Source organism: Patiria miniata, unplaced genomic scaffold, assembly GCF_015706575.1.
Source record: "Patiria miniata isolate m_02_andy unplaced genomic scaffold, ASM1570657v1 HiC_scaffold_24, whole genome shotgun sequence".
Classification (NCBI taxonomy): Eukaryota; Metazoa; Echinodermata; class Asteroidea; order Valvatida; family Asterinidae; genus Patiria; species Patiria miniata.
The window spans coordinates 8,822,776-8,849,064 of record NW_024037063.1 but is presented as its reverse complement, the minus strand read 5'-3'; the positions used below and the strand labels follow the sequence as shown (position 1 = coordinate 8,849,064).

At 41.9% G+C, this 26,289-nt stretch overlaps 1 protein-coding gene across 1 annotated transcript in view; it reads right to left on the bottom strand.

The window, feature by feature from the left end:
- The window catches only part of LOC119731681, a 44,660-nt gene extending 18,801 nt beyond the window's left edge, over positions 1-25,859 (bottom strand). Inside the window, exons 1-10 of the mRNA XM_038204888.1 lie at positions 25,650-25,859; positions 22,045-22,421; positions 20,459-20,491; positions 18,330-18,495; positions 18,004-18,101; positions 12,593-12,696; positions 8,688-8,751; positions 7,999-8,180; positions 4,327-4,425; positions 3,710-3,904 (exon numbers count right to left, since the gene is read on the bottom strand). Coding sequence (XP_038060816.1) covers positions 3,710-3,904; positions 4,327-4,425; positions 7,999-8,180; positions 8,688-8,751; positions 12,593-12,696; positions 18,004-18,101; positions 18,330-18,495; positions 20,459-20,491; positions 22,045-22,372 — 1,269 coding nt within the window. The 5' untranslated portion in view covers positions 22,373-22,421; positions 25,650-25,859. The remainder of the gene's footprint in view (positions 1-3,709; positions 3,905-4,326; positions 4,426-7,998; positions 8,181-8,687; positions 8,752-12,592; positions 12,697-18,003; positions 18,102-18,329; positions 18,496-20,458; positions 20,492-22,044; positions 22,422-25,649) is intronic.
- Between the last annotated feature and the right edge of the window lie 430 nt (positions 25,860-26,289).

Sequence of the window (26,289 nt, the reverse complement as noted above, 5' to 3'; positions counted from 1 at the left end):
CACCCCCTTCCTTGAATGAGAGTTGTACTTTCAACGCATCCTGACCAGAAGCATGGCATCAAAGCTTTCATCATACAACACCCCCAAAAACCACAATCTGCTGCAATCTCACAAGAACCAGCAAGACCTAACCTTCAGACTCAGAATCATCAGAATCCTTTGTCAGTGTAAACAAAGTGTACATCGACGAGGCTGTTATAGTGACCTCCCCACTTCTACTTCTACGTGTACTCAGCTGCCCAAGACTATCATAGAGTTGTCTATAGTGATCTCCAACCTTCCCAATCGGATGCAAGAGACCAACAGTTCCCTGGAGATACTGAACAGTCTGAGGATAAACACTGGGTCTATTCCAGGACATGGTACCCCAAGATATTGGTTCATCTATCAGTGACATCTGGTGCCCTATACTCTTTCAGACAATCCAATGGGCCACCTATACGCACGGAAAGCTAAGGTCACACACCTTGTAGTCAGTCTATGGGTCTCCTGGCCTATACCACTGACAACCTTTATTTCACAACTTCCTTCTATCACACTAATACCCCAATGATCAGCTACATGTACATGTAGCATCTCCTGCCCCAGTCCTCCTACATGTACATTCTTTGGGTGTTGGAATCTCTCTTACTCCTGACGAAGAGCAGAGTGTACTGTCATATGTCCCAAACCTGGAGTTTACACTGGTTCTTTAAGACCCTCACAAACTAGAAAAAGTCTTGTCTCTTTGTTTAATCTTTATAAACTGATTCTTTCAGGGTATAAATACAAAATGAACCACATACAGGTGAACCACGCTGACATAAAACTTATCTACTCTTGGGGTACTCTCCATCCGAAGCAGTGAAAAATGTAAACAGTTGCTCAACTTCAGTGGGACAATGATTATTTGATAGTCGCATGTGTTTCTGTTGACTAATGTACCTCCCGTACGTCCATCGCTGAGCTAAGAATATTCCCATCTATGCTTAGATTTATAGCGACATAAGCATAGTTTTGCGATGATAAAATCTTCCATAAATTAAGTAATTTCAATACTTTACCCCATTTGTGTTTACAAGTATGGATCCAACAGGCTAGAATGGATCACATCCATGTTGCTATTTTTGATTTTCCTTTTATTTAACTGCCACTTAGACAAAAACTCACAAAATCTCTACTTATTGAAAAATGTATATATATTATCATATTTATCTGGATATAGAGTCAGGCTCTGTAGACGGTTTCCATGACGATGCAAGGCATTTTTAGAAAGATAAGTATATGAACATATACCATGTCAAGCTTAACCAAGATTGGAAAAGGTATGCATGTATCTGGAAGACTGAACTACCTACAAAGTACCAACATAAAGGCTAAGAATACCAAAACCTAGATTCAACAGCACGTTGTTTAACTTATTAAAAATGTATATAATTTTCAATTTGCCAAGACCTCACTCTCAAATTAGCTCATCAGAAGTTGGACAATCATAACTTAACTTCTGTTTTATGATTTGGTGGCTTTCAAGATGAAAGGTAAGTTGTTATGTTAACAATGAGCAACTTTTCGGAAAATTTTCAAAATAAACATGTATATATATATTTCGTTTGACCGTAGCGCCCTCTATAGTTTGCTTCCATGACAACTAAAGATTTTTTTGAAAAACCTATTCATGAAGGATAAGTGTGCCGAGTTTAAGATTGGTCAAGGTCTGCTTAGATTATCGCATTTTGTTTTGTCCCCTTCCAACCCTAGTGCTAAGAAAATGCCTTCTAAGCTCAATCATAGGAAATTCCAATAATTAAATTGGCCTCCTGAGAGAGAGCATCCCGAAATGTTCACTGTTAACATCTTTTTTCCTATTGGGGACATGCCAAGGATAAAAAAAAATTCGATGGCGGTGGGTTCTGGGGGGGGGGGTGCACTGGGACCCCCCCCCCCCCATAGCCCACGGTTTATTAACTTACAATAATGCAAATCATTACCCAAAGTACAGAGGATGAATTAAATCAGATTCAATGACTTAAGACACGCCCCCTACAGTGCTGGCCAATTGGATTCTGCCATTCTAGCATGAGGTATTTAACACTAAAGAATGTCACTTTTCACAGTTCATGTTTATGTATAAAACATTTAGTTGATGACTAATCACAATACATCAGATCTGCAATACATAGGAATAGTACGATTGATGGGGGCTGTATTCTGTGAAAATAGCCACTACTAGAGGGAAGCATCAGCCATATGGTTGCGAAGGGCCATTTCTAAAGGTTACGTAACACTTTATTTTGAATGAAACTACATGTACACACACATGTTCACGTTGGCGGGCGAAACGTTTGAAAACAAATTTCTGCCGTTTGGAAGACCGTTTCTTCATGCAACTTTCAGGGTTTATTTCCTTTATCCATGTGCTAACAATCGTTAGAATATGTTCATTACTTTTCGTTGAAATTGGAAAAATAGGACTGGCTACGTGCATTTCTGAAAGTTGTAACACAGGTATTTAAAATGATCTGTCAATCTTTTCAAGCCTCACGAATATTAATAAGGTTCCGGTCCATTATGGTGTGCAGCATAAAATTGCATAAAAGCCTCCTTCACGAATCATTATTTAACAAATATCACCCTTTTTGCCGGCTTCCAACGGTCGACACCATGACCCCCGCCAAGTCACGCCGAGTGACACTAATGAATATGCTAATATGCGCTTCGTGTTTGTGTGCCGAGCCGAAATCGGTCAACCATAATGCCTACGGCGCTATGGAAAACCACATGTTGTTTTGGTCGGGAAAAAATCCTGGTCGAAATTTTCCATGGATATAGTTCGAGGTGTAACACTAGCGTCTGCAACAGCTGATTAAGCTGAAATTCAGATATACTTAGATGATATAAGTGTTCAACAACTAGAATAACAACTTGAGTTGATTCCTAGAAATTGAGGTAAATACATAGATTTGGGGAAGTTTTCAAACGATTTCTTCCAGACTTGAAGATCAGCTTGACCAGTAACCAGTATTGACGTTTCGGCATCGATAACGGCGAATTTTTCACTTACACAAAGTTTAGAATTTCTTCTTTCATTACATTTTAACATTTCAATCACACTGAGCATACTTTCTGAGATACACAACGTTCAAAAGGCCATGTTTTTTAGGGTGCATGGATTTCACTGCTCTGTTATAGCGTCCAAGTACGTAATCGGATTAGCTTTGCTTAACAACTAGAACGCTTTCGCGTTCGCAACCACATGGCTGGCACTGTTGTAAATCTAATAGGCTAATTTGTATGTAATGACGGTAGATTGGAGATCTCTTATTTTTCCACATTATGCTCCATTTGTGGTCCCATTTGATGCAGTCAATTGTGTAATTTTATACTCTAGAACATATCTTCTATTATAACACCTCACCCACAGATTCTGTGTCTTGAATGGCCGAGAGCGAGTCACATGGTACTTTATATTTTTGCTATATCTTTCAGTTCATCTGTGGATGAAGTGTTATAAAACAATATGGAATGTTTTATTTTGTGGTAAAGTAAAACTAGCCTCCCTCGGTGATCCAAGGAGCACTCTATTTTATGGATCACCTCGGGCTAGTTTTACTATGCCACTCGAAGCATTCCATATTTGTATACTATTTGTTGTCAGTTTAAGAAGAATCAGGTAATATAATAAACTTATAAGTTTATCCTTTTAATTAAAAGGAAAGAAAGAAGGGCCTACCATTTGTTTGCGCTCATAGTCAGGCAAATCCACTCCTCCGACGCTATTTCTGTGCGTCCCAACTATGAAGATTGGCGGGGACTTCTGCTCCAATCGCTTCTCTGAGGAGTTTTCTTTGGTATATGTAAATATTGACCGCATCCAGAAATCCAGATACTGGATTGGTGTCATCCTATCAGTGTAGGAGCTGCTCGCCTGATAGACATGAATGGGAAAAGAAGGCAGTGCTTTCAATGTCAATACGAGGTGCATTTACATGTACAGTAAGTTTTAAGCTGAACAAAGAAATTGACTTGAAAAGGATTGGAACCTGAGGCCTCTAAATTGCTGTTATACGGCACTCTTCAACTGAGCACAATACAGGCTTGGCTTCTGACTTGAACAAAGATGTTCATAAAATGGGGAATCACCAATATAGGTCTGGTCCACTTTCAAATGACAGTGACAAATAAGACAGATTTCAAGGTTGTACCTACTAGTACTTCAATAAACATATCAATACCAAACATCTTCACTCAGTTAAGTTGTAAAATTAAAAGAAAAATGCATTAATTTGTGCTGTTCTTACCAAGACGTGGGTTTTCATTTCAACTGATTTTTAAAATTATCACTCTTACATCATCAGATCTTGCGCTGGCTGGAACTGGCACAGGCTTGTCCAGATCTTGGCAGAGGTTGAATACAACCAGGTAGATCGCCCGAGAAGACAAAAATGTCTACAACACATACAAAAAAAAGAATGCTGTTGACCAAATAACCAGCACCAAACCATTTCTCAGTGGAACCAAAATATGTGCATTGTGCAACTGCTATTTGCTGTACACAAGCCAAGTGAGTGATTTAAGCATTCTAAGCCTCCTAACGCGAAGAAAAGGAACGAAAACCTACTTTTATCAGAGGTCAAATGAACTTCTGTCACAATCAATATGCTTGAGAAGATAATCTCATTAAACAGAAATGTAAAACGTTATTTTTCAACATTTTTAAAAGGTTTGCATACACGGATTCCAGGAACGTGAAGCTTCGAGTATGCGTTGCTGTCCACATAGCATAACCTAAGATCTCTATTATTGCAGACAACTTTTGAACCATCTCATATGCTAATTTGGTAATATGTATCAAACACTGACCATGACCAGGCACCAATTGCTATAAGTGGATCATGCTGGTAACCAGCGGCGGCCGAACTGTTTTCAAACTGGGGGGGGGGGGGGGGCATCACCCAAAAGGGGGCCAAAAGGGGGCACTTGCTCAGTATTTTTTTTTTTTGCATACATCCGTGCTGAAAGGTTGACACGTATTTTTCACCAGACACTTGGCCTCTGTAAAATCAAATAGTGTAGAAAGGAGGGGGGAACTGGTTAGGCACCGTCGATATCGTGCTTCGGCCGATACCAATATATCGGTTTTTTTTATATCGATATTATCGATATATCGATATTTTTACATCTAATTTTCAAGGTATTATGATAGGCGTGAATAACATGGAATCTACTCTTTCTTTCGCTTAAAAATAAGGCCCGACACCGAAGCTGCATGGGGACGTATTAAGTCGTGAACCCCAAACACGACGGGTGATGTAGTCAATGTGCAATGACAACACCAGACCCTTAATTACAGATTTCGGAATCTATATATCATACAGTACACCTTTCCAGTCACAGTATCAAAAAGTGAAATTCATTTTTTGCACCAAAATGTCCAGGATAGTGCAACAGATGTCATCATTAGTGATTCTGCATCATTAATGATTCTTTCTTCAATTTTGTACACATAAAGTCTGAAATGTTCAATCAATCATTGTTATTTTAGATATTATCAACAAATTATTAGGTTTTTAGAGTGGCCAATGCATCTTTATGATTATGCAAATAAGGGCGGAGTTTGCAGACCGATGTCAATGGAGAATACATTTAACTGCAACTAATTACCAAGAGGCTTTGAGCACTGGTATGAGAGGGGCAATGAAGCGGGCCTACAAACTTCCTACCGACATGGTGTTGCTAGGCAACTGTATATCCATGGTGAAAGTGCATTTTAAAGAGGCTATGGATGGGGGAAGTACAGAACAGAATGAAAATTAAGCAAAATACGACACATCACAAGAGGTTATTTTGGAACTCATCATTACTTTGAGACCGTGAATTCCAGCAAATATCAACAGAAAGTTCCGCCGCTCGGCATTTTGTAACGTATATGGGTTACTCCATGAAGTTCGGGCAAAAAGTGTGACATTGGGTCAAAGTTCCCAAATGTTGATCTGAATATTGTTTTTGATAGCTCAACTACTATATTTTTAGGAAAAAGTATGCTTTTCCCCCAAAACATAAAACTGAATTTGTGGTTGATCTTTATATTCATGATGGGTAATTCAAAATACCTATGCTACATGGACACCAAATCTAAACAATTGCTCTGAACATTTTTGAATGGGTTAGGTTATTTGTCAGTTTTCTTGTTGTTTAAGATTAACTTTTAGGGTATTATCAAAGGAAAAAACAAATGGTTCAGCAGATGCTCAAAATAAGTTGATACAACCCATTGTAAATTGAGGCTTTTTGGGTAATTTTGACAAAATTGTGCTTGTTTGGAAAAAGTAACCAAATCAGCTAGAAGAGATCTAAAATAACATTTATGAGTAAAAGTTTGACTTAAATGACACAGTCAGTGAACCACCTTTCTAAAATGATGTTCAAAATGTATGCCTTTGCTCGTCGTGCTGAGAAATATGGCTGACTATGTGTCAATTTTACCTATGCTACATGGACACTGTGTCCTGTAAATAGGTAGAAAACAGCACAACTTATGGCTAAATCATGTTTTATGGCAGTGGACATGCAAACCGAATACAGAAGCTGAATTTTGGATACATAATTTGGATGTATGTATGAATTATAGAGTGTGGAACAATACCTATGCTACATGGACACCGTGTCCTATTTATCAATTTTCACTTTAGATGAGCAAACCCTTATGTAAAATAGAGTTCATCTGTATCTGATTGTTATTAATTTATTGTAATTAACCAATTTCTTGGTTCTAACATTAAAAAAATAATTTGTCTACAATCATAGCTTCACAACTAAAGGAATACTCCCTTACCTACACTACATTTTCTACCTATGCTACATTTGGATGGACACCATGCTATATTTTGGAACATAAATCTTAATTGCTGAAGAACAATTTTCCAAAGCATTTGTTGATATTTTCGAGGCAAAGTGTACGCGAATTTTGAGTGCGAGACTAAGATAGGTGACTGAATTTATTCTTCAAATGTCGCCGTATACACCGCCTGGAATATAAGCTACAGGGACATTTTTCACTCAGCGTGAGAACCAACGTAAGCCGTGGCTTATTGAAAATTAGGGTAATATGACGATGTACTTTTGTATTTTTTGATAAAGTTCGTTCCTAAGTAGCGATATTTTCGATGTATTTTTCAATATAGATGTTTTCGAAGTTTCGATATTTTCGATATTTCTCCAAAATCCGATATTTTTGATTTATCGATTTTACCAAATAACTAACATCGGCGATATCGATATCAAACCAATATCGATAAAATTGATATATCGATATATCGACGGTGCTTAGGACTGGGGTGCGTTTTGGCGGTCATAACCAAGAATTGGTTCGGTGGTTTCTCTTTGGTTAATTGTTTTGGGGATTTGAGTACTCAATGATCATGTGTAATTCTAACCCAATTAAAATTGTTGAAGAAATTCACCGACAAAAAACCACCGAACCAATTTTTGGTTATGACCGCCAAAATGCACCCCTGGTACCATCTTCCAAAATAGGGGGCGCTCTTCAAAACCGGTCATTTGGCCAAATAAAAAAAAAAAACATGTTTAGCGTCCTGCCTTTTTAAAAAAAAAGAAGCGGGAGGCCCTTCTTTCTTTTTTTTCAAAAATGGCCGCCTGACCGGGCTATTTTTCAAGATGGCCGCCAGTTTTTTTTTAAATGGCCGCCATTGCACTCAGCCTGGAAATGACATAGGCTAGATGCAACAGACAAAGAGGCCAAAATGATGTCACTGTTTAAAATGTATCTTTTTTTTTCGTTTAACAAAAAAAGAAAAAAAAAGGCGGCCTTTAAAAAGGAAACAGGCGGGGACGCCAAACATGTTTTTTTTTTATTTGGCCTTATGCAAACTACGTAATATGTGCCCACTTTAAGGACCCATTGTAAGGATTTTGGGGCTTGGTTTTCATATTCCTCGTTCACATCAAAACTATCCATACCATTACTCTGTTTCCCATCAAAATGTACCATATTTGACTGACCTTGTGCAATGTATAATACAACTCTTGACCAGCAAAGTCCCAGACACTGAAAACTATTGGTTCTTCCACACCAGAGACATGCCTTTTTCTAACTGATATCTGTGGTTTCTGGGCTTGCTCGTTTTCTGGCGAGTTTCTGTCTTTGCCGTCTTGTTGTGGGATAGCTGTCTGAGGTGGAGAAGCTGTGGAATATGATGGCACAACCCGGAATGTGATTTTAGCAAGCATGGACGTCAATCGGTGGGGGTGGGGGATGGGGGGGAACAAGTTCCCCACTTTTAAAGTGGGGCGGATATATCGTTTGTCACCCCCCCCCCCACTTTTTCGTCCCCCAATAAAAATTGTAGCCAACGTAAGCTCAAAATAGCTGATTCAATGATTCCAAACTCAATAATAATGTTTAAAAGTTTAGCTTTTGCTAACAAAAATTGATTTAAGTGGTCAAAAATTTCCTCAGATCGCACCAACGAACATCTAGAATCCAAAAAAGTTTTGGGGCCCTTTAGCGGGCGCCGGACCCCACACCCTTAGGACTTTGTGCTTGCATGAACGCTGATCAAAGAATGTCCCCTCCCCCCCCCTCCCCTCCACTTTTAAGAGGCGATTGACGCCCTTGTTAGCAAGCATTTAGAGAATTGTTTTGTGTTTTGTTGCATTTTAATTACATTTTTTTGGTTTTTTACTCTAACCTGCTGCAGGTAGTGTTGCCTGATCCACTGGATATGTAGGCATAACTGGCATCCCAAGTGGCACCTAGTTAAAGTAAATCACATCAATAAAGAGCATTTTATACTGAGATGCAAGATTGTCCCATGATCAACACGTAAATAAACATTCCTTGAAGTCAACTTGGTTAGAGAGCTTACTGTTCTCCATCCAGTAAGTTTAGGCCCAAAAAAAAGAAATCCACACTGGCAAAATTAAAAAGGTTTTTTTTTTCAATGTGAATAAGATGATGTCTCAAAACCGCCAAACTCACTTGTTTGACTGGATTCCTGCTGCTGCACATGTGGCCTCTCTGGACTCCCCTATATTTTGCACTAAATTTAGGCGGGCACCTTTTGCAGACAGTGTTGTAATTTTGTAATTGTGCATCTGGAAGCCAGACTGAAGGAGAGAGGGTCGGGTATCTGGAACCTGTAAACACTTTTTAATTAGTGCAATATGTTTAAGGAGCAGACTAATGACCAGCCTGGCAGCACATGCACAATGTTGCGATGTTTCTGTATGGTCTGACGTTACCGTTTTCTCTGATTTTTGTCTTGACTATCTAAATTTCCCGAAGATTGTTCGTGTCTTTGGAGATCGTAAGTGGGTGCAGAATTCTCAAGCCTTACTGAGGTCACCTCAAGCTCCATACTGAAGGCTTCAATTTTTGAGAGTTTTAAGGGGATCAAAGCGTCATTTGCAACATCAGCCGACATTTTTTTTTAAAAACTAGAACGGCGAAGCCGCCATGGCTCGCTGTCCAAGGCAGAAAGGGAGGCTGAATGAAGGGTTGGGGATGGGCATGATGGACGGGGATCAGGATTCTTGTTGATGTGCCTAGGTGTAGGGGTCAGTTTTTAAATGTCAACATAAAAAGTCACCAGATTACCTAATAAATACATGTGTATAGGTTAGCCGTCACTGTATTATGGGGGAGTTTTCCATTGTTAGGGTAATAGGACCCAGTTGTGGATTTTTGCAGCCCCAACAGTGTCTTCTGCTCCACATACTTGTATTACCATGGGAAAACTCTTGTGTAGTCACCACAAATGAAGAACAAGAATGGGTATACATGTACATGTACATGTAGACACAGCACCATCACCACCTCCCCCAAACCTTACCCCATCCCAAAACCTTACCCCATCCCCAACCCGCCCCCTCCCTCTCCCCCACCCAACCCCCTACCTACACCCATTCCATCCTCCCCTAACCATCCCCACCCTATCACCTACACATCCCAACCCCACCCAAACTCCAATCCCTATCTTCTTCCCCCTCCCCTGACCCGTACCCTCCCCTACCCCAACCCCCTACCCTATCTGTCCTTACCCACCCTACACATCCCCACCCTAACCCTTACTCGAATTCCAATATCCCGCCCACCCCATTCCCCCACCCATACATCCCCACCTGACCCCATGCAACCCCTACTCTGATCCCTATATACTGCCCCCTCCCCTTATCCAACCCCTACAACCCATCCCTACCCATCCCTACACATCCCCAACCCAACCCCTACTCCGATCCTATATCCCGCCCCCTGCCCAACCCCCTCCTAACCCAACCCCTACATCCATGCCCATCCTCTCCCTACCTGTGTCTCCCTACCTGTTCCCACCTCACCCCTACAAATCCCCACCCCACCCAAACCCAGTATTCCAACCCCTCTCCCCACCCCAACCCACCCCGCCCCACCCATACTAGCTCGGCCCCTACTCATCCTACTCATACAAACCCTAACTCCAACCCTATCCCCCGACCCACCCCACCCCACCCTCCCCTACCCCATCCCTACTCCAACCCCATAAACTAAAAGATCAAACCAGAAGTTCATGCACATCCCCAAAATGCATAATGTACATGTACATGTTATACCGGTATACACATACGTGCATGTTATACCAGTATACATGTACATGTAACAATTAAAAACTTTAACATTTCCTTGAATTAAAGTTCCTCAATAAAATCATCAAATTTACTGCAATGATATAAACCTAACTGAAGTTATAGAGATGATACAAGACAACTGCATTTAATTTTTTTCCCCAAGTTAACTAGAACCAAAAACTTCAACATTTTTATCTGAACGCGGACGGACGGACGGCGCGCCGGACAGACGGACGGAAATTGGTATTACATAGGCTCGCATCTGCTTCGCAGCTCGCCAAAAAGTAGGGGGGAAAAAAGACAAGTCGCTGCACCGCTTTTGGGGCAAGCTCCATACCAAAAACCGGAGACTTTTTTCGGCCTTAAGTCCAGTAGAATGCTCACCTTCTACAGAAACGTGCAACAGTAAAGGACAAGAAAAAATATAAGGAGGACTGCATACAGTTGTCCGATATGATGTGTTGTATGTTGTTTTGTACATTGGGTGCAGTACTAGTGTTTGCCTAGACTGAGTATCACCTATTATCCACGGAACCCCACGGAGCCCTGACTCCTGTCTAAAGTCTGATACATCAAAACCTGCAGATTTATGCAATCTCGTACCTCAGCCCATCGGAGTGGACTTTACTCAATCATGATGCCGTTTCGATCCCAAATCAGGACTAAATTACGTTAGTGATTGGTCAATCTGAATGACGTGTTTTGTAATACGACACCAGCTGTGCACGTATCGGGTAACATAATACAGAGCGCGTGAACACAGCCTTTGTTACTGTGTCAAATTTTATTATTTTTATTTTTTATTATTTAGTCATTTTTTTTTTATTATTTAGTCATTTTTTATTTTTTACGCGACAACAGGTGAATGACCGAAGACCCAATATAGAAAGCACTCGCTGATTGGTCAAAATCTAGAGGTCAAGATGCGGTTGTCTTGCATAATTAATAAGCGAATCGGTTCCAATATTATATTACATGGACTAGTGTTTGCCCCCGAAGCATGTCCAAAAAAAGGACACACTATTGCAGGAAACTTTTTTGGCAATACCATGGCAAAATTTCCATAAACAATTGGGGACATGCCAACGGCGCAAAAAAATAACGGTGGTGGTAGGTCAGGGGGGGGGGGGGGGTGGGGGAGGGGGTTGCACTGGGACCCCTGTAGCCCACAGACTTTTAGGCATGCCCAATACTTAGGGAGTCCGTATTCCTATAAATTTACACAACACAGGCACCGCAGCGTTCTGCGCCACATTGCATGTATGAATGGGAATAAATATGTGCTTATTGGCCGGTATTTAAACAAGTACTTTTAAAATGGCCAAGCATATTCCCTCAATAACATTTTTTTTACTATACCTCATAAATATTTATCAGGCAACCGCGGCATTTCATTGGTCCATTCCAGCAACTCAACCGTGTGAAAGTTTTTATTATCAGCCCGCGTCTTCGTACGCGTGCGTGACGCGCAAAAACCAGGGAGATACTATCACACACCTGGGTCGCAGCCTTAGATTTGTTCCAGTACTGTGTTATCTCTTTACCAACGACGCATGCGCTTTACATGCGTACCGTGGAGAACAACAGTGAGGACAGTTGCATGTGCCAGTCTTTTACGGGCATACATCAAAATGGCGACCAGTGGTACTGGGTGACATTTTACACAATAATAATAAATGCAGTGTTTTTCGTGAATGTTAAAGTTATTAAATGACACAAAATTAACTTTCTATTCTGTCTGTTTCCTTCAATTAAAATAATATTTCACTTTATCCAAATACTGCACGATCAAAACATGGTGGAATGGACGAATGAAATACCGCAGCTGCCTGATGAATATTTATGCGGTATAGTAAAACAAATACAACATGTTTTTGCGGGGAAATAGTGAAAACAAATTACCCCTTGGGAGATCATCCAACACCTCGGGGTAATTAGTTTTCACTATTTCCCTACAAACCATGTTGTATTTGTATATTACATCTTTGCTTACCTCAATATCAACTGGGTAGTTTTGCATGAAGAAGTTATGAAAGTTGAAGCTCGCCTCACTTCTCAAAGTGTTTTCATATTCACGCCTAAAACTGGTTGATTCATCTATCAACAATGATGAATGAAATGAAAAAGAAGTTTAGTGCCATGAATTTGAAAAAGGCCTCAGATTGATATGTATGTATTGAATGCCTGTATACAAGAAGAAATAAATTGTCATTCATATTCAGAAATTTACCCATTTATACAATCTAAACTTGTTTTCAACTAGTATTTTGATTATGCATGAAAATACCACATCCAGAAATCATGACTTCATTGTTAGAGCTCAAGCTAAAATTTCAAATTATGTAAGGGTTCTTACCTGCCATATAATTGGAATTATATGAGGCCGAGGAGGAGAGACTCACCGTGTATTATTGTCCCTGGTAATACGGTTTGCACCACCCTTTGAAGAAAATGGATCATTCCTTCATTCATAAAAATGCAAATTAGCCCTAGCACGCTGGGTATAAAGCCCCCAAGAAACCATTGAAGCATGTCTCTTTGTAGATCTAAGGTATTGGTCCTGGCTGAGGACTCAAGATGGGTGGGAGGCTGAAGAGAACTGAGGCACCGAGGGAGGGAGGTGAGTCTCTCCTCCTCGGCCTCATATAATTCCAATTATATGGCAGGTAAGAACCCTTACATAATTTGAAATTATATTTCGTCCTCGTCGTCGAGACTCACCGTGTATATTTCACAGCTAAGCCGAAGACAGGACTGCTCTTCCATATTCCTCTGAACATGGTACATCTCGCTTGTAAAACTTTCCAAAGGTGTTCACCGATGACCAGTCTGCTGTCAGTAAAATCTGAGCAGTAGAAACTCCTACTCTTGCTGCAGCAGATGTAGACGCAGCCCGAGTAGAATGTGCTTTATAATGTGAGACATCTATTCCTGCCGATGCCATCACTATTTTCAGCCATCTAGCAATAGTAGATGAAACTACTGGATGATGAGGTTTCCCGAATGATAGAAACAGCCTTGTAAAGCGCTGATTATTTAGGCGTCTAAGCAATCGTGTACGATGAATATACACCTCCAACATTGAAAAAACACATAGTTTTCGATCTGCTGGATAACGGGCCAAAACAACACTTTGAACTGGCCTATGTGCTGAGGAACATTTAGACTGGCTGACTGGTGCAAATTCAAAATGCTGTCCTGGACTTCTTCATGTGATGTAAATCCAGAGCAATTAATGATGAGCAACGCCCTGCTGTCACGAGAGCGACCAGCATGACCAATTTGAGCGTCAGAAGCCTCAAACTGAGCTTCCTGTTTGATGAGAGTGAACCAAGGTAACGGAGAACTTTCCCAGCATCCCAAGTAAATGAATACCTAGGTTTCGGTGGTCCAATATTAAAAATACCTTTAAAAAACCATGTCATTAAAGGATGTTGTCCAATAGGGATATCATCCACCTGAACATGGGCTGATGAAATAGCAGACCTGTAGACATTAATTGTCCTATATTGTAGCCCATCTTCTAACAATGTATGGAGAAACTCCAACACTTCTGCTAAAGGTGCTTGAACTGGATCCAAGTGTCGTTGATGACACCAGCGACTCCAGCGATTCCATGCCGAGTCAAATTGAGTGTTCCTTTTCTCCATGATGCCATGATAACTGAGGACACCTTCTGCGAAAGTCCTCTTGCTGCGAGTGATTTCCTGATATCACCCAGGCGGCCAGCTGCATCACCGTGTGCATGGGGTGTTGTTGACGATTGTGACATAATTGAAGGAGATCTGGGCGCTGTGGTAACAGTAATGGTGTTTTTACTGTCAGTTTTAACATTAGTGGATACCACGGTTGTGTTTTCCAAACTGGTGCGATTAGCAGAACTGTGGCTTCTTCTACTTGAATTTTCCGAAGGCACCTTGAGAGCAGACTGAAGGGAGGAAACAGATACCCTGCCATGTTGCACCAGTTGATGGTGAACGCGTCCACTTGCCATGCTTGTGGATCTGGGTGCCATGATACGAATCTTGGAACCTGTCTGTTGAGCCGTGATGCAAACAGATCGATCAACGGTTGAAACTTCATCTTTTCTACCACTGCTCTGTAAATTTCGGGGAGAAGATGCCACTCTGTGCGGTCGTTGAAGTTGCGCGACAATTCGTCTGCTATGACATTTTGTGCTCCTGGGAGATATTCTACTGACAATGTTATTTGTCTGTGTAGACACCATGTCCATATCTTCACTGCAAGGGATGACAATTCTGGAGAATGAGTCCCCCCTTTGTGGCTGATGTATGACATTACTGTCATGTTGTCCACCTGTAGTCGGATGTGTAGGTTGCGTTGATCGTACACTGACAACAGTTCTAGATTTTTGATGTGTAGATTCTGTTCCAATATCGACCATCTGCCGCCTGTGCGGATTTCGGATGTGCAAGCACCCCATCCTTGGAGTGATGCATCTGTCTGGATCACCACATCCGGTGTTGGATTGAGTAGTGTTTGGCCGTTCCAAATTCTTACGCATTGTATCAGGCTTTTCAACTCCTCCTTGGAGGCGTGGGATAGGACTACTTCCGAGTCGTAGGAATTGCTGTGGTGAAGTGCCGTAATCTTGTCTTGCTGCAGATTTCTGTAATACAATGGGGCTGGAAACACACCGCTTGTATGCTTGAGGACAACCGACCGATGAGCTGAGCTAATTCGCGGACAGTTAAGGTGTTCGCCTGCAGAACTTCTTGACAATGATTGACGATATGGTTGACTTTCTCTACTGGTAGAGACAATGTCATTGTTTCGGAGTTGATTTGAAACCCGAGGTATGTGATTTGCTGTGCAGGTTGGAATTTTGACTTTTCCTGATTGATGACGAATCCTAGTTCCTGAAGTGTAGTTGCCGTGAACTGGAGATTCTCGGTGCATTCTTTCACAGAACTGCCCATTATGAGTATATCGTCGAGATAAAACACACATCGAATTCCCTTTGCTCGGAGCTGCCACTGGCTTGAGAACTTTCGTAAATGTTCGAGGAGCACTTGACGGCCCAAATGGGAGGCATGCAAATTGGAACAACTGGCCTTGCCATATGAAACGAAGATACTTTCGATGATCCTGATGAATAGGAATCATAAAATAAGCGTCTTTGAGATCAATGGAACCTAGAAAATCACCTGGTACTAGTAAATCCTTTACTAATTTTATTCCTTCCATCTTAAAGTGTTGATATTTAACAAACTTATTCAACGAACGAAGATTTATCACTGGGCGGAGCTCTCCCGACTTTTTGGGGACCAAAAACAAAGACGAAATAAACTGACCAATCACCGGATCTTCCACGGTGACTGCCCCTTTAATCAAAAGCTTTTGTACTTCCTCCTGAACGATCTCTACTTGAGATTGAGAATTCATTTCTGTTACAGGTATTCTGTGCTGTAATTGAAACGGAACTTCTAAAAATTCTATTTTATGACCAACAACTGACTGGAGTATCCAACTGTCTCTTGTTAGGGATTTCCAGTTACAAACAAAATATTGAAGACGACTTGTCTTGAAAGGAATACATGAACATGTATCTACTTTTTTGATTTCTGATCAAACGAACCTTGCTCTGATCTGAATTTTCCACGGCTTGAGGATGCAGATTTATAGGCTGCATACTTTGGCTTGGTAGTATAGCCCGATGATCGCCCTTGAAAGGAGTTGTTGCCCCGAAATCTTCTGTTTACCGCAGAATAATAAGGAGAAAATTTATTCCCCTTGTACGGCCCTGCAGTAGATGTTGCAGTCTTGGTGACTTTGGCTGCCAGTTTATTTGCTTTCTCGGCATCCTCTATGTCCTTGACTAGGTTTCCACCAAAGAGATGGCTCATCGACGGTGAATTTCGTTTGAGGCTTTCGAATCTTCTGTCAAGTAGCTCATCAAAAACATGTTGTCTTGAAAGAGCTAGACTCTGGCTTGCAGACCCAAGCAGTATCAATGCCGAGGTGACATGATCTTTAACCATACTGGCGTCAACTGTCTGTGGACAGGATGGGTCCATCAAAGCATCAAAAAGATGGGTCAGTGGCAAAGCTGCTTTCAGCAGATGATTATGAGAGTCTTTAAGCTTGTCATCTTGAGTTACTAAAGACGATCGAACTTCCTTGACGGATGTCTTTACCTGACTTGGTAATTCTGGAGCCTTGAAATGTGGTTCCTGTTCAACTGGTACTTGATTGGATAGAGTCTCTTCTTTGAACTCTTCATGTCCCAATTTGTTCGAACGCAGGTCTTCCCACCAGGAAAGAACTTTATCCGTCACTGGAATACCTGATGCCTTGCGATGAGGGTTACGAAATCCACTCGGATTGAGAGATTCCGATTCAGCTTCAGCGTCACCACCAATCTCCGATAGTGCCGGTCCGACACTCACGGAGTCCAAATTCGCACCCGTACCAGGGCCCGAATTACCGCCCCAAATGTTCGGACTCGCCGGCGGAGGAAGCGAGAGCTGTCCAGGGGTTGAAGGATTTCCCCGATGTTGATGATACATCTGTTGGGTAGTGTTAGGAGGCCACTGTTGTGCGTAGTTTAACCACGGAAATGACCAATACAGCGGAGCCATGGGCGCCGCCATATTGAATGACTGCTGCCCGCTAGCGGTAGCATTGCTGGCTGTAGGCGGGAAATTCCATTGTTGTCCGGGGAAGAAAGACGGCCCTGGCTGATTGTGAGGGACGACCCAAGGCGAGGTCTGTCCGGGCTCATTTTCTACTACACGTCTAGCCTGTGGTGCTCTAGACACTTGCGGTATATTCTGCGAGGAATACACCCTCGTGTCGGTGGCGGAAATTGGGCAAGGCGGCCCGCTTTCCAATTCTTCTGCACGTTGACCACCAGCCCATGGCGAGGCTGGGGCCTGTGACTTACGCACTCGTTCAACCCTAGGCGAGGTTGACGAGGCCGCAGACGGTCCCGAGGCCGTAGACGAAGATCTCAAGGCTGAACCAGGCACATCTTTAGCCTGCTTGTTGTTGTCTTTTCCTTTCTTGGTCGACATATCGAAGCAATAAACGTAGAAAAACCGAATTGGTTGTAGCTAAAATTGACTAAGTACGTGAAACTGAAGACGTAGTGTAAAATACGTGTGTGCTAAACCGTACCACAAGAAACAAAGACATGCTTCAATGGTTTCTTGGGGGCTTTATACCCAGCGTGCTAGGGCTAATTTGCATTTTTATGAATGAAGGAATGATCCATTTTCTTCAAAGGGTGGTGCAAACCATATTACCAGGGACAATAATACACGGTGAGTCTCGACGACGAGGACGAAATATAATCAGACATTTTGTACATTACTTTGTCTTTCATTGCAACGCAAGCAGGAAATTCCATTTTTTATGTAAAAAAACCCCAGATCTTCCTACCTCCTTCTTGGTGCAGACACCAAGACGTTGCGTGCTTGATGTCTATTTTGCAGACCGAGGATTCAATGCCTTCTGTGGGTGGCTCGTCGTTGTTAAACCTGTGAACAAAAGAAAGAAGATCCATTACAGTTGTCCACATGTGGTGGTTGAAAAATTCAAGTTGATATTATCCACTCACAGCCTTTATTGCAGCCTGTGACATGTGATATTCCTCTTTGTACATGTAGCCCCAAAATGTCTTGTATTATGACAAATAATGCATGTAAAATTAATGTACAAGAAACTCATGGGCAAATGTTTCCTACACACTGAAACAGTATGCAAACCTTTGATGTGTGAGACTCCTCTTAAGACTAGTCTTCCCAACTCGTTCCTGACCGACGATCATGAGTCGTGTGCGGTGCACTTGCTTGTGGCCTTCCTTGAGTGCCTTTCTGTAAGCTTCTTGCTCTTGCTGCCCTCTTAATTCCTCAGGTACGTGGACAAATACAGCTTAAGGAAGAAGAAAAAGTTTACTGAAAAGCTAACACTCACTACTTCAAACAATACAAGGTGTCTCCAAGTAATTTTATTTTTTAAGTGTATTATCAGAGATGTACTGACTATTTCAGAAAGATGCAAAGATGTACAGGGCAAAGGCTATAATGTCCTCTATCCAACGGTATTAACTTCATTGTGTCATTGCCATTGATGACTGTGCAATCACCGCCTCTATGAAAGAAATCAAAATCAGCACTGTGACAAGTTTTAACCTTGTGGCAAAGGGCAGACAGGTGTTATTCTTTTGCTGCTACTTAACTTAAGGTAGGACAGGCCTGCCTAATGTAGGCATATCTGGATATGATCAATGAATTAATGGTACTACAGATGAAGCCAATCTTCCCAAGACAGCGACGCGTGTAGCATGCAGATGGGTGTGGCAGGCATTCTTTATTTCTTTCTTCCACCGAGGTGAATGGCCCCTAGATCACCAGATCTCACCCACTCTAACTTTTGCTTGTGGGGTCACTTGAAAGACAAGGTTTCCATCACGCCCAAGCTAACATTTAGGAGTTAAAAAGCAGAATAGTGGATGAGGTGAAGCAGCGTCAAGACCAAGCGTCAAAAGCAGCGTCAATTCATTGGTAAGACCAATGAATGGTAAGACCAATGAATGGTGACCAATGAATGGTAAGACCAATGAATGGTAAGACCAATGAATGGTGACCAATGAATGGTAAGACCAATGAATGGTAAGACCAATGAATGGTAAGACCAATGAATGGTAAGACCAATGAATGGTAAGACCAATGAATGGTAAGACCAATGAATGGTAAGACCAATGAATGGTAAGACCAATGAATGGTAAGACCAATGAATGGTAAGACCAATGAATGGTGACCAATGAATGGTAAGACCAATGAATGGTAAGACCAATGAATGGTAAGACCAATGAATGGTAAGACCAATGAATGGTAAGACCAATGAATGGTAAGACCAATGAATGGTAAGACCAATGAATGGTAAGACCAATGAATGGTAAGACCAATGAATGGTAAGACCAATGAATGGTAAGACATGCTGTCAGAGACATGATGCAACGATGAGCTTTGTATTAGAAGAATGGCAGTCATGCACAATGAGGGCACATGAATTTACCTTGTAGGCCTATAACTACATGTACCACAAAAATCAATCAAAAGATTAAATAATTAGAAAGATTATCTCATTTCATTCGAGCTCTGTTGTACATGTATTGTGTGCGTAGACAGTTGTGAACAATACATTGGGTTTCCTTGCCCACGATGTGCGCGCGCTTCTGTCCATGAAGGGAATGAGATACATCAAATTGTTGGTGGCGCGACCCCTTGCAAGCCAAGACACCCCCCCCCCCCCCCTGTCTCCAAGGAGTCATAATTTTAAGCTCTTTCACTACTTTAATGTACTTATTGTTAAAAAAAAACACTCAATGAATAAATAAATAAGCAAAGTTTAAAATACAGAACTGACAAATGACTGATAAGGCCAAAAAAAAAAAATAAGTCGGTCTCTGGTCAGCGGGCGCATCGATTTAATCATGCGTGTCGATCTTTTTTTTCCCCAAAATGTTCCACGGTAGCTCCAACAGCGCCCTCTATTTCCACACCTCCTCAATTTTTTTTACCAAAGAGCACCAAGGAATGGGAAATTGCACCAAAGGCAAATGATCGAAGCACCAAGGCAAATTATGGAGGACACCAATGTACATGAGGACACCAAAAAAGCAAAATAGTACCCCACCTTGTCTGTACAATCCAAGCTTGAAGAAAAAAAAAAAAAAGCCGCGAGGCCGCGTCAATTCCGGAACTTTGGTCTGACCAGAGACCGAATATTTTTTTTTTTGGCCTCAGCATCCAAACTGGCTTAAAAACATATAAAAATACCGACTGATTTAAAGCACAATTGATCTGCTGGTAATTATGGTAGATGTACTCACTTTGTGATGCCCAGTCTATCTTCACTCTTGGACCTAACATGAACATAGAAAATAAAAGACTTGAACAGATTGCCTTGTATGAGATTTGTGTCGGGGTGAAGCAATCCATAAAGTTACTGACGTAATTACTGTTGAAAAGCTTACTTGGTTTAAAGATAGTAATGGGACTAAACTCCCTGTGAAATTATTCTTTCTGGCAAGCTGTCATTTTGAAGAAATCAATGAAAGAAGGCCTTTCCAACAATGCGTCTAAAGACGCATTGTTGGAAATGTCCGCTGGTAGTTCGTTTTTATATATTCTGCAAAGAGGGTGCAAGCATTGACACGGCGCACACGCACACGCTATAATTCGTCAGTTCAGTACGCAATTAACATGGCGTAGCTGCAATCGTCTCAGCGAGAACGTGCCTCGGACGCTGAATTCAGGCCCACTTCAAATCATGACTCAGCAACTTTAGATTTCAAATCGAGATCCTAGAATATTGTTTTCTTGGAATATACAGCATTCACTGAACTGAAATTTCATCAGGTTAGTTGTTCAGCACTCTTCTTTAGATAGTGAGCACCTTTGTTGCTTCAAACGAACAAAATGCACAAATTACAAATAATGGACGCTACCTTTAAAATAAGGATTGACCTTTGCGACATAATTTTCTACATAGAATAGGCAGTGTTGTCCAAGATCTTTTGAGGAAAAAAATATTAAACGTGTGCTAGGATCCAACTAAATCTCAAGATTCTGATGCCGGTACAGTATCAATCGACCAGTTAATCCAGCAAGATTGGCGGAGAAGTGGTTACGATATCTGCACTAGCAAGCAGAAGCTCTTGATTTCCAATCTCATTTGTGCAAACTTGAAATTCTTTTCTGGCAAGCCCTCAGACAGCAACGAGTATTGAGTGCTTAATACAAAATTCCATTGTTGAAGGCAAGAACTTATCACAAAATGCCCTTGATGTCTTCAAAAAGCCATTAGTGACCTTGGGTAAATGATCTAGTTTAAAAAAACATGTAAACTGATGGTTTGAGTGGGCTTGTCGTGATGTGCTCTTCATCAGGTCAAGATCGCCCTCCCTCAACAGAGACCATGTGACCCAGTCAACCATGGATGACGATAAGGGTGTCAATCGCTTCTCAAAAGTGGGGGGGGGGGCCTACCTTGGTGAGCACTAATGCGAGCACGAAGCCCTGACGGCATGGGGTTAAGGGCCTGCTTAAGGGTCCCAAAAAAATGTGTATTCTACACCCTCTGTGGTGCGATCTGAGGCAATTTCTGACCACTTAAAACATGTTTTTGGGAGCAAAAGTCCGTCTTGTAAACATAATTTTCGAGTTTGGAGTCATTGAATCAGCTAACTAGGCTACCTTGTTTTATTTGGGGATGAAAAAATATGGAGGACAAACGATATGATATCCCCCCCCCCCCCCCACTTTAAAAGTGGGGCCCCCCCCCCCCCCCCCCCCCCCCCCCAACGATTGACGCCCATGGCTGAGGAAGCTTCGGTGAATGCAAGACAAAAGTTTCATGCTTCATATTTATTGTTGTAACTGTTTAATTTCATCACAATATGCAAACTGTACTTACCAACTATATTTGACATCTCCTTATTAGCAGACTTAATATCTTCAAGAATGTCTCTCCGAGACAGGTGCTGCATAAATGCCGCCAAGTTTTGAAACACATGAAGGGTGGCAGGCGATGCTTTCCTATTCATTAAACTGAGAAACTTTTGCACTGTTTTTGCTCGATGCAACTCGTCTTCAGTGATTCCAGTGTGTGTCCATAGATTGTTTTTGCGTATGAATGTTTTTACCTTATCTAATTCAGAATTGCTAAGCTTTTGACAGACTACAGAGTATAACTTTTTCACAACTCCAAGCGCCTGTTGGTTCTGAGCTTCTGAAACTTCCATTTTGCGCTTGGTAGGTTGGACGAATCTATCTCACAAAGCACTTGTCTTCCTGTAGATGGAAAAAGAATGAAAATCAAACATTTACACCCTTAGCTGAATGGCCCCTTGGCCGACTCGCCCCCTGAGTTGGAAGCTCCGATTTTCAATGGAATTTATGGTAAATGGTTTTGACAGAGAAATAGGGACTAAAATGCTTGTCCAGTAATTTGATTTAAAAAGGTTACAGAAATTTTAAGATGGTAGCAATGAAATCCTAAAGTAAAAAAACTTGAACTTTTATAATTGATTTACAGCAGTTAATAACGAGTTAAAAATCAGACCCAAAAGTCATAAGTAACACAGACAAAAATTGTACCATAGAGAAAGGACACATGATCGAACATAATTATACCAGCATCATGCAATTATACCCCTAAATAAAAGGTTACCCGTATTAAACCAAATACACGGAGAATAGTTTTTGTTATACCTCTGTCTTGAATACTGTATTTTCATTGGCCTAGAACGATCAATTGTTAAGTTATAAAAAGTCATGGCACACTCCCTGTGGGATAGGGAGAGTGCTATGACTATTAGTACGGTACATAGGGTGTGAAACGCTTGTATCGATGGTACCACCGTATCCACACTATTTTCGACATGTTTTCACACATGAGTGCGAGCACAGCCAACTAGCAGACGACATGGACTTTCAGCTGTACTATATTGTGATCATGAGGTCCGCCCTCTTGTGTGCGCTCTTCACCCGCGGCGGCGTAGTGCACGTGATGCATACATATAATTAGTAAAACAAAATGGAAGACAAGCCACCGAAATCGTCAAGATTTTTCACTTTTTTTTTTGTGGTCGGTTTCAAGTCGATCATTAGGCTTCGTAAATGAACTCTGGGGTGGAATATTAGAGGTGAAAATGAACAATTTTTGAGAGGCCATTTTTTTTAGCTTGAGTAACTCCAGCTGACATGTTTCATATTCATTCACATGTAGTGCTGGAGGAATAACCTGTTCGTTAGAATGTGGTAGCAATTAAGAGACCCTAAAAAAACGGCCTCTCCAAAATTGTCCAAATTTCACCTCTTTTATCCCACCCCAGAGTTCATTTACATACATGTACCTCATACATTCAGCAGTCATTTACGAAGCCTAATGATCGACTTGAAACAGACCACACAAAAAAAGTGAAAAATCTTGACGATTTCGGTGGTTTGTCCGTCTTCGGCTGTCTTCCATTTTGTTTTACTAATTATGTAAATGTATGCATCACGTGAAGACATCAAAAAAAATCTGCACGCGCGATGTATGTGGGTACCACACCGCTTTCAGGCGCCGCAAGTGAGTTCAATTTTCGTCTGGTGCGTTGTCGCGGAAAGCAAGACAACGAGAATGCTCTCCACGGCAACGCACCAGACGAAAATTGAACTCACTTGCGGCGCCTGAAAGTGTGTGGTACCCACATACATCGCGCGTGCAGATTTTTTTTGGATGTCATCAAGTGGTGCATACATTTACATAATTAGTAAAACAAAATGGAAGACAGCCGTTAGAACTGGCGTATTTTTACGGACAATTAAGCCACCGAAATCGTCAAGATTTTTCACTTTTTTTTTTTGTGGTCTGTTTCAAGTCCATCATTAGGCTTCGTAAATGACTGCTGAATGTATGAGGTATGGGGTGGGATAAAAGAAGTGAAATTTGGACAATTTTGGAGAGGCCGTTTTTTTTAGGGTCTCTTGCTACGTCTTGCTACCACATTCTAACGAACAGGTTATTCCTCCAGCGTTACTCCTAGAACTATGAGTACTCCAGCGTTACATGTGAATGAATATGGAACATGTCAGCTGGAGTTACTCAAGCTAATTTTTTTAGGGTCTCTTGCTACCACATTCTAACGAACAGGTTTTGCCTCCAGCGTTACATGTGAATGAATATGGAACATGTCAGCTGGAGTTACTCTGGTCTCGACGTCTCAAGCCAAGCTAGGCTTATCCATGTTATCAGAAAGTGCTGCCTTTTTCAGATGTCTATTTTTCGTGAAATTGCATGTTGAAATTTTGATACGCGAACATGTGCAAACGAATCTGGAAATTTCACGAAAAATAGACACCTGAAAAAGGCAGCACTTTCTTCTGATTAGCCTATAAAGGGTGAGTTAGCCCAGGTTGGACTCCGTTGTGTACCACAAGCCACGGCCCACGTTCACGGGTCTACTAGGCCCTAGCCCCACTAGTGTGGCCGTCGGTATGCTGCGCTGAACCTAAGGCCACACACCGTGGTCCGCGCACTACTGAGGGCGTTTTCATAAAATTTGCAGGGAATTTCTTACACATGGTTGTATTCTACGATGTCCCATCTATCACTTCTGGGATGCTTAGGTGTAATGATGTTCAATTTTCCGAGATATTCTTGAATCGTTCTGGAGCCCATATGCACTCGTGAAACGTCCGGTGATGGCAGCCATTTTGATTGTGACAAGAGATGACCTCAAGCTGTGACGTCGCGTTTATGCAAATTGCTTGTCGAGTGAGGGCGCGAGTTGCAAATGCGACGGCTGTTTCCTGTGCCGTAGATTGCTGTAGATCCTGAATAGAGATCAGTGCACGTGGCCCCCAGACGATAAATGCATGGTACAGGAAACAGCCGTCGCATTTGCAACTCGCGCCCTCACTCGTCACTTGGCGCATGACGTTACGCGGAAGCGTAACACCCGATGACTGTTTCATGCACTAATATAAGGTTTACCACTCGCATCACAGCTTTGGTACTGGAACCGCAACCAATAGTGCATGAAACAGTCATCGGGTGTTACGCTTCCGCGTGACGTCATGCGCCAACAGCCAGCACAGCCGGCAAAACCGAGTAGTTGACAGCGATCGCTCTCTGTGCCTGTTAATCGACCGCCATTCATATGCATTGTACACAATTCTTTTTTTGCACAAACCAATTGCGGTCCTGGCCATGCCAGCAAGGTTGTCAGGTTAGCGGTTATTCCTCCTGTTTTCACTGCAATTGTAGGCTGAATCTTCATCGTGGATCGTTTTTTACTTCAAGGACCTGTGTAATGGTTATTCCAGGCAAGTTTGGGGTGAGTTGCAGTTGCAATTAATGTGTAACGGGGACAAAATTGAACATTTTCCAAACATTTTTGCCTATACTACAAGTTACGAGAAAAACTCGCTCCAGCCCTAATAGTAATAGACAACCCAATGATAAAACTCAGGGCTGGGTAACTCCAGCTAGGGCTAACTTGGCCCTAGACCGTCAAGTCAAGGATACTTTACCTTTGGCTTTGCCTTTTGTTTTGGCAGTTAAGAAATGTCATTCAAGTTCTAGCGCCGGCTGCTGTCCAATCCAGTTTCACCAGCGCGGACACATTAATATTAAATATAATGCCCACTTAATCTAAAGCTTTATCCACGTCTACGCCGCGGATCAGCTCCGGTTAAGGTTTCCTGGCCCTCCCGCCAAAACTTCTTGAGCGAATTTCACGACGTGGGAATTTCCCGGAAAGTATCAAAGTGCGCCCCCAACGACGTGAAAGTTGGTCGAAATTTCGGATCCGTTCCAGCTTCGTCTTCATCGCCAGGTAGCTGCGCCGGAAAATTGGTTAACTGCGGAAAGCAACACCTTAACGACGTTACTAGCCTCTGGTTATATTTTTTAATCTTCAACTTCATCTTGATACATTGGCAACAGGCCAAACTTGGCCCATGACGCCATGGGGTGCAGAGTGTGTTCAATTAAGTCCAGGTTGGATGGCCCGCCTTGAACAACTCAAAGGACTTTAGGGAGGTGATGGACTGGGGGAGTTCTTTCCACACGGTCTGGGGGAAGAAAGAGTTTTGGTACTTGGTAGTTCTGGTCTCAAGCCGGGTACGTACGCATCCTGGTTGAAGTGGCGACTGGATAGCCCCATAAATG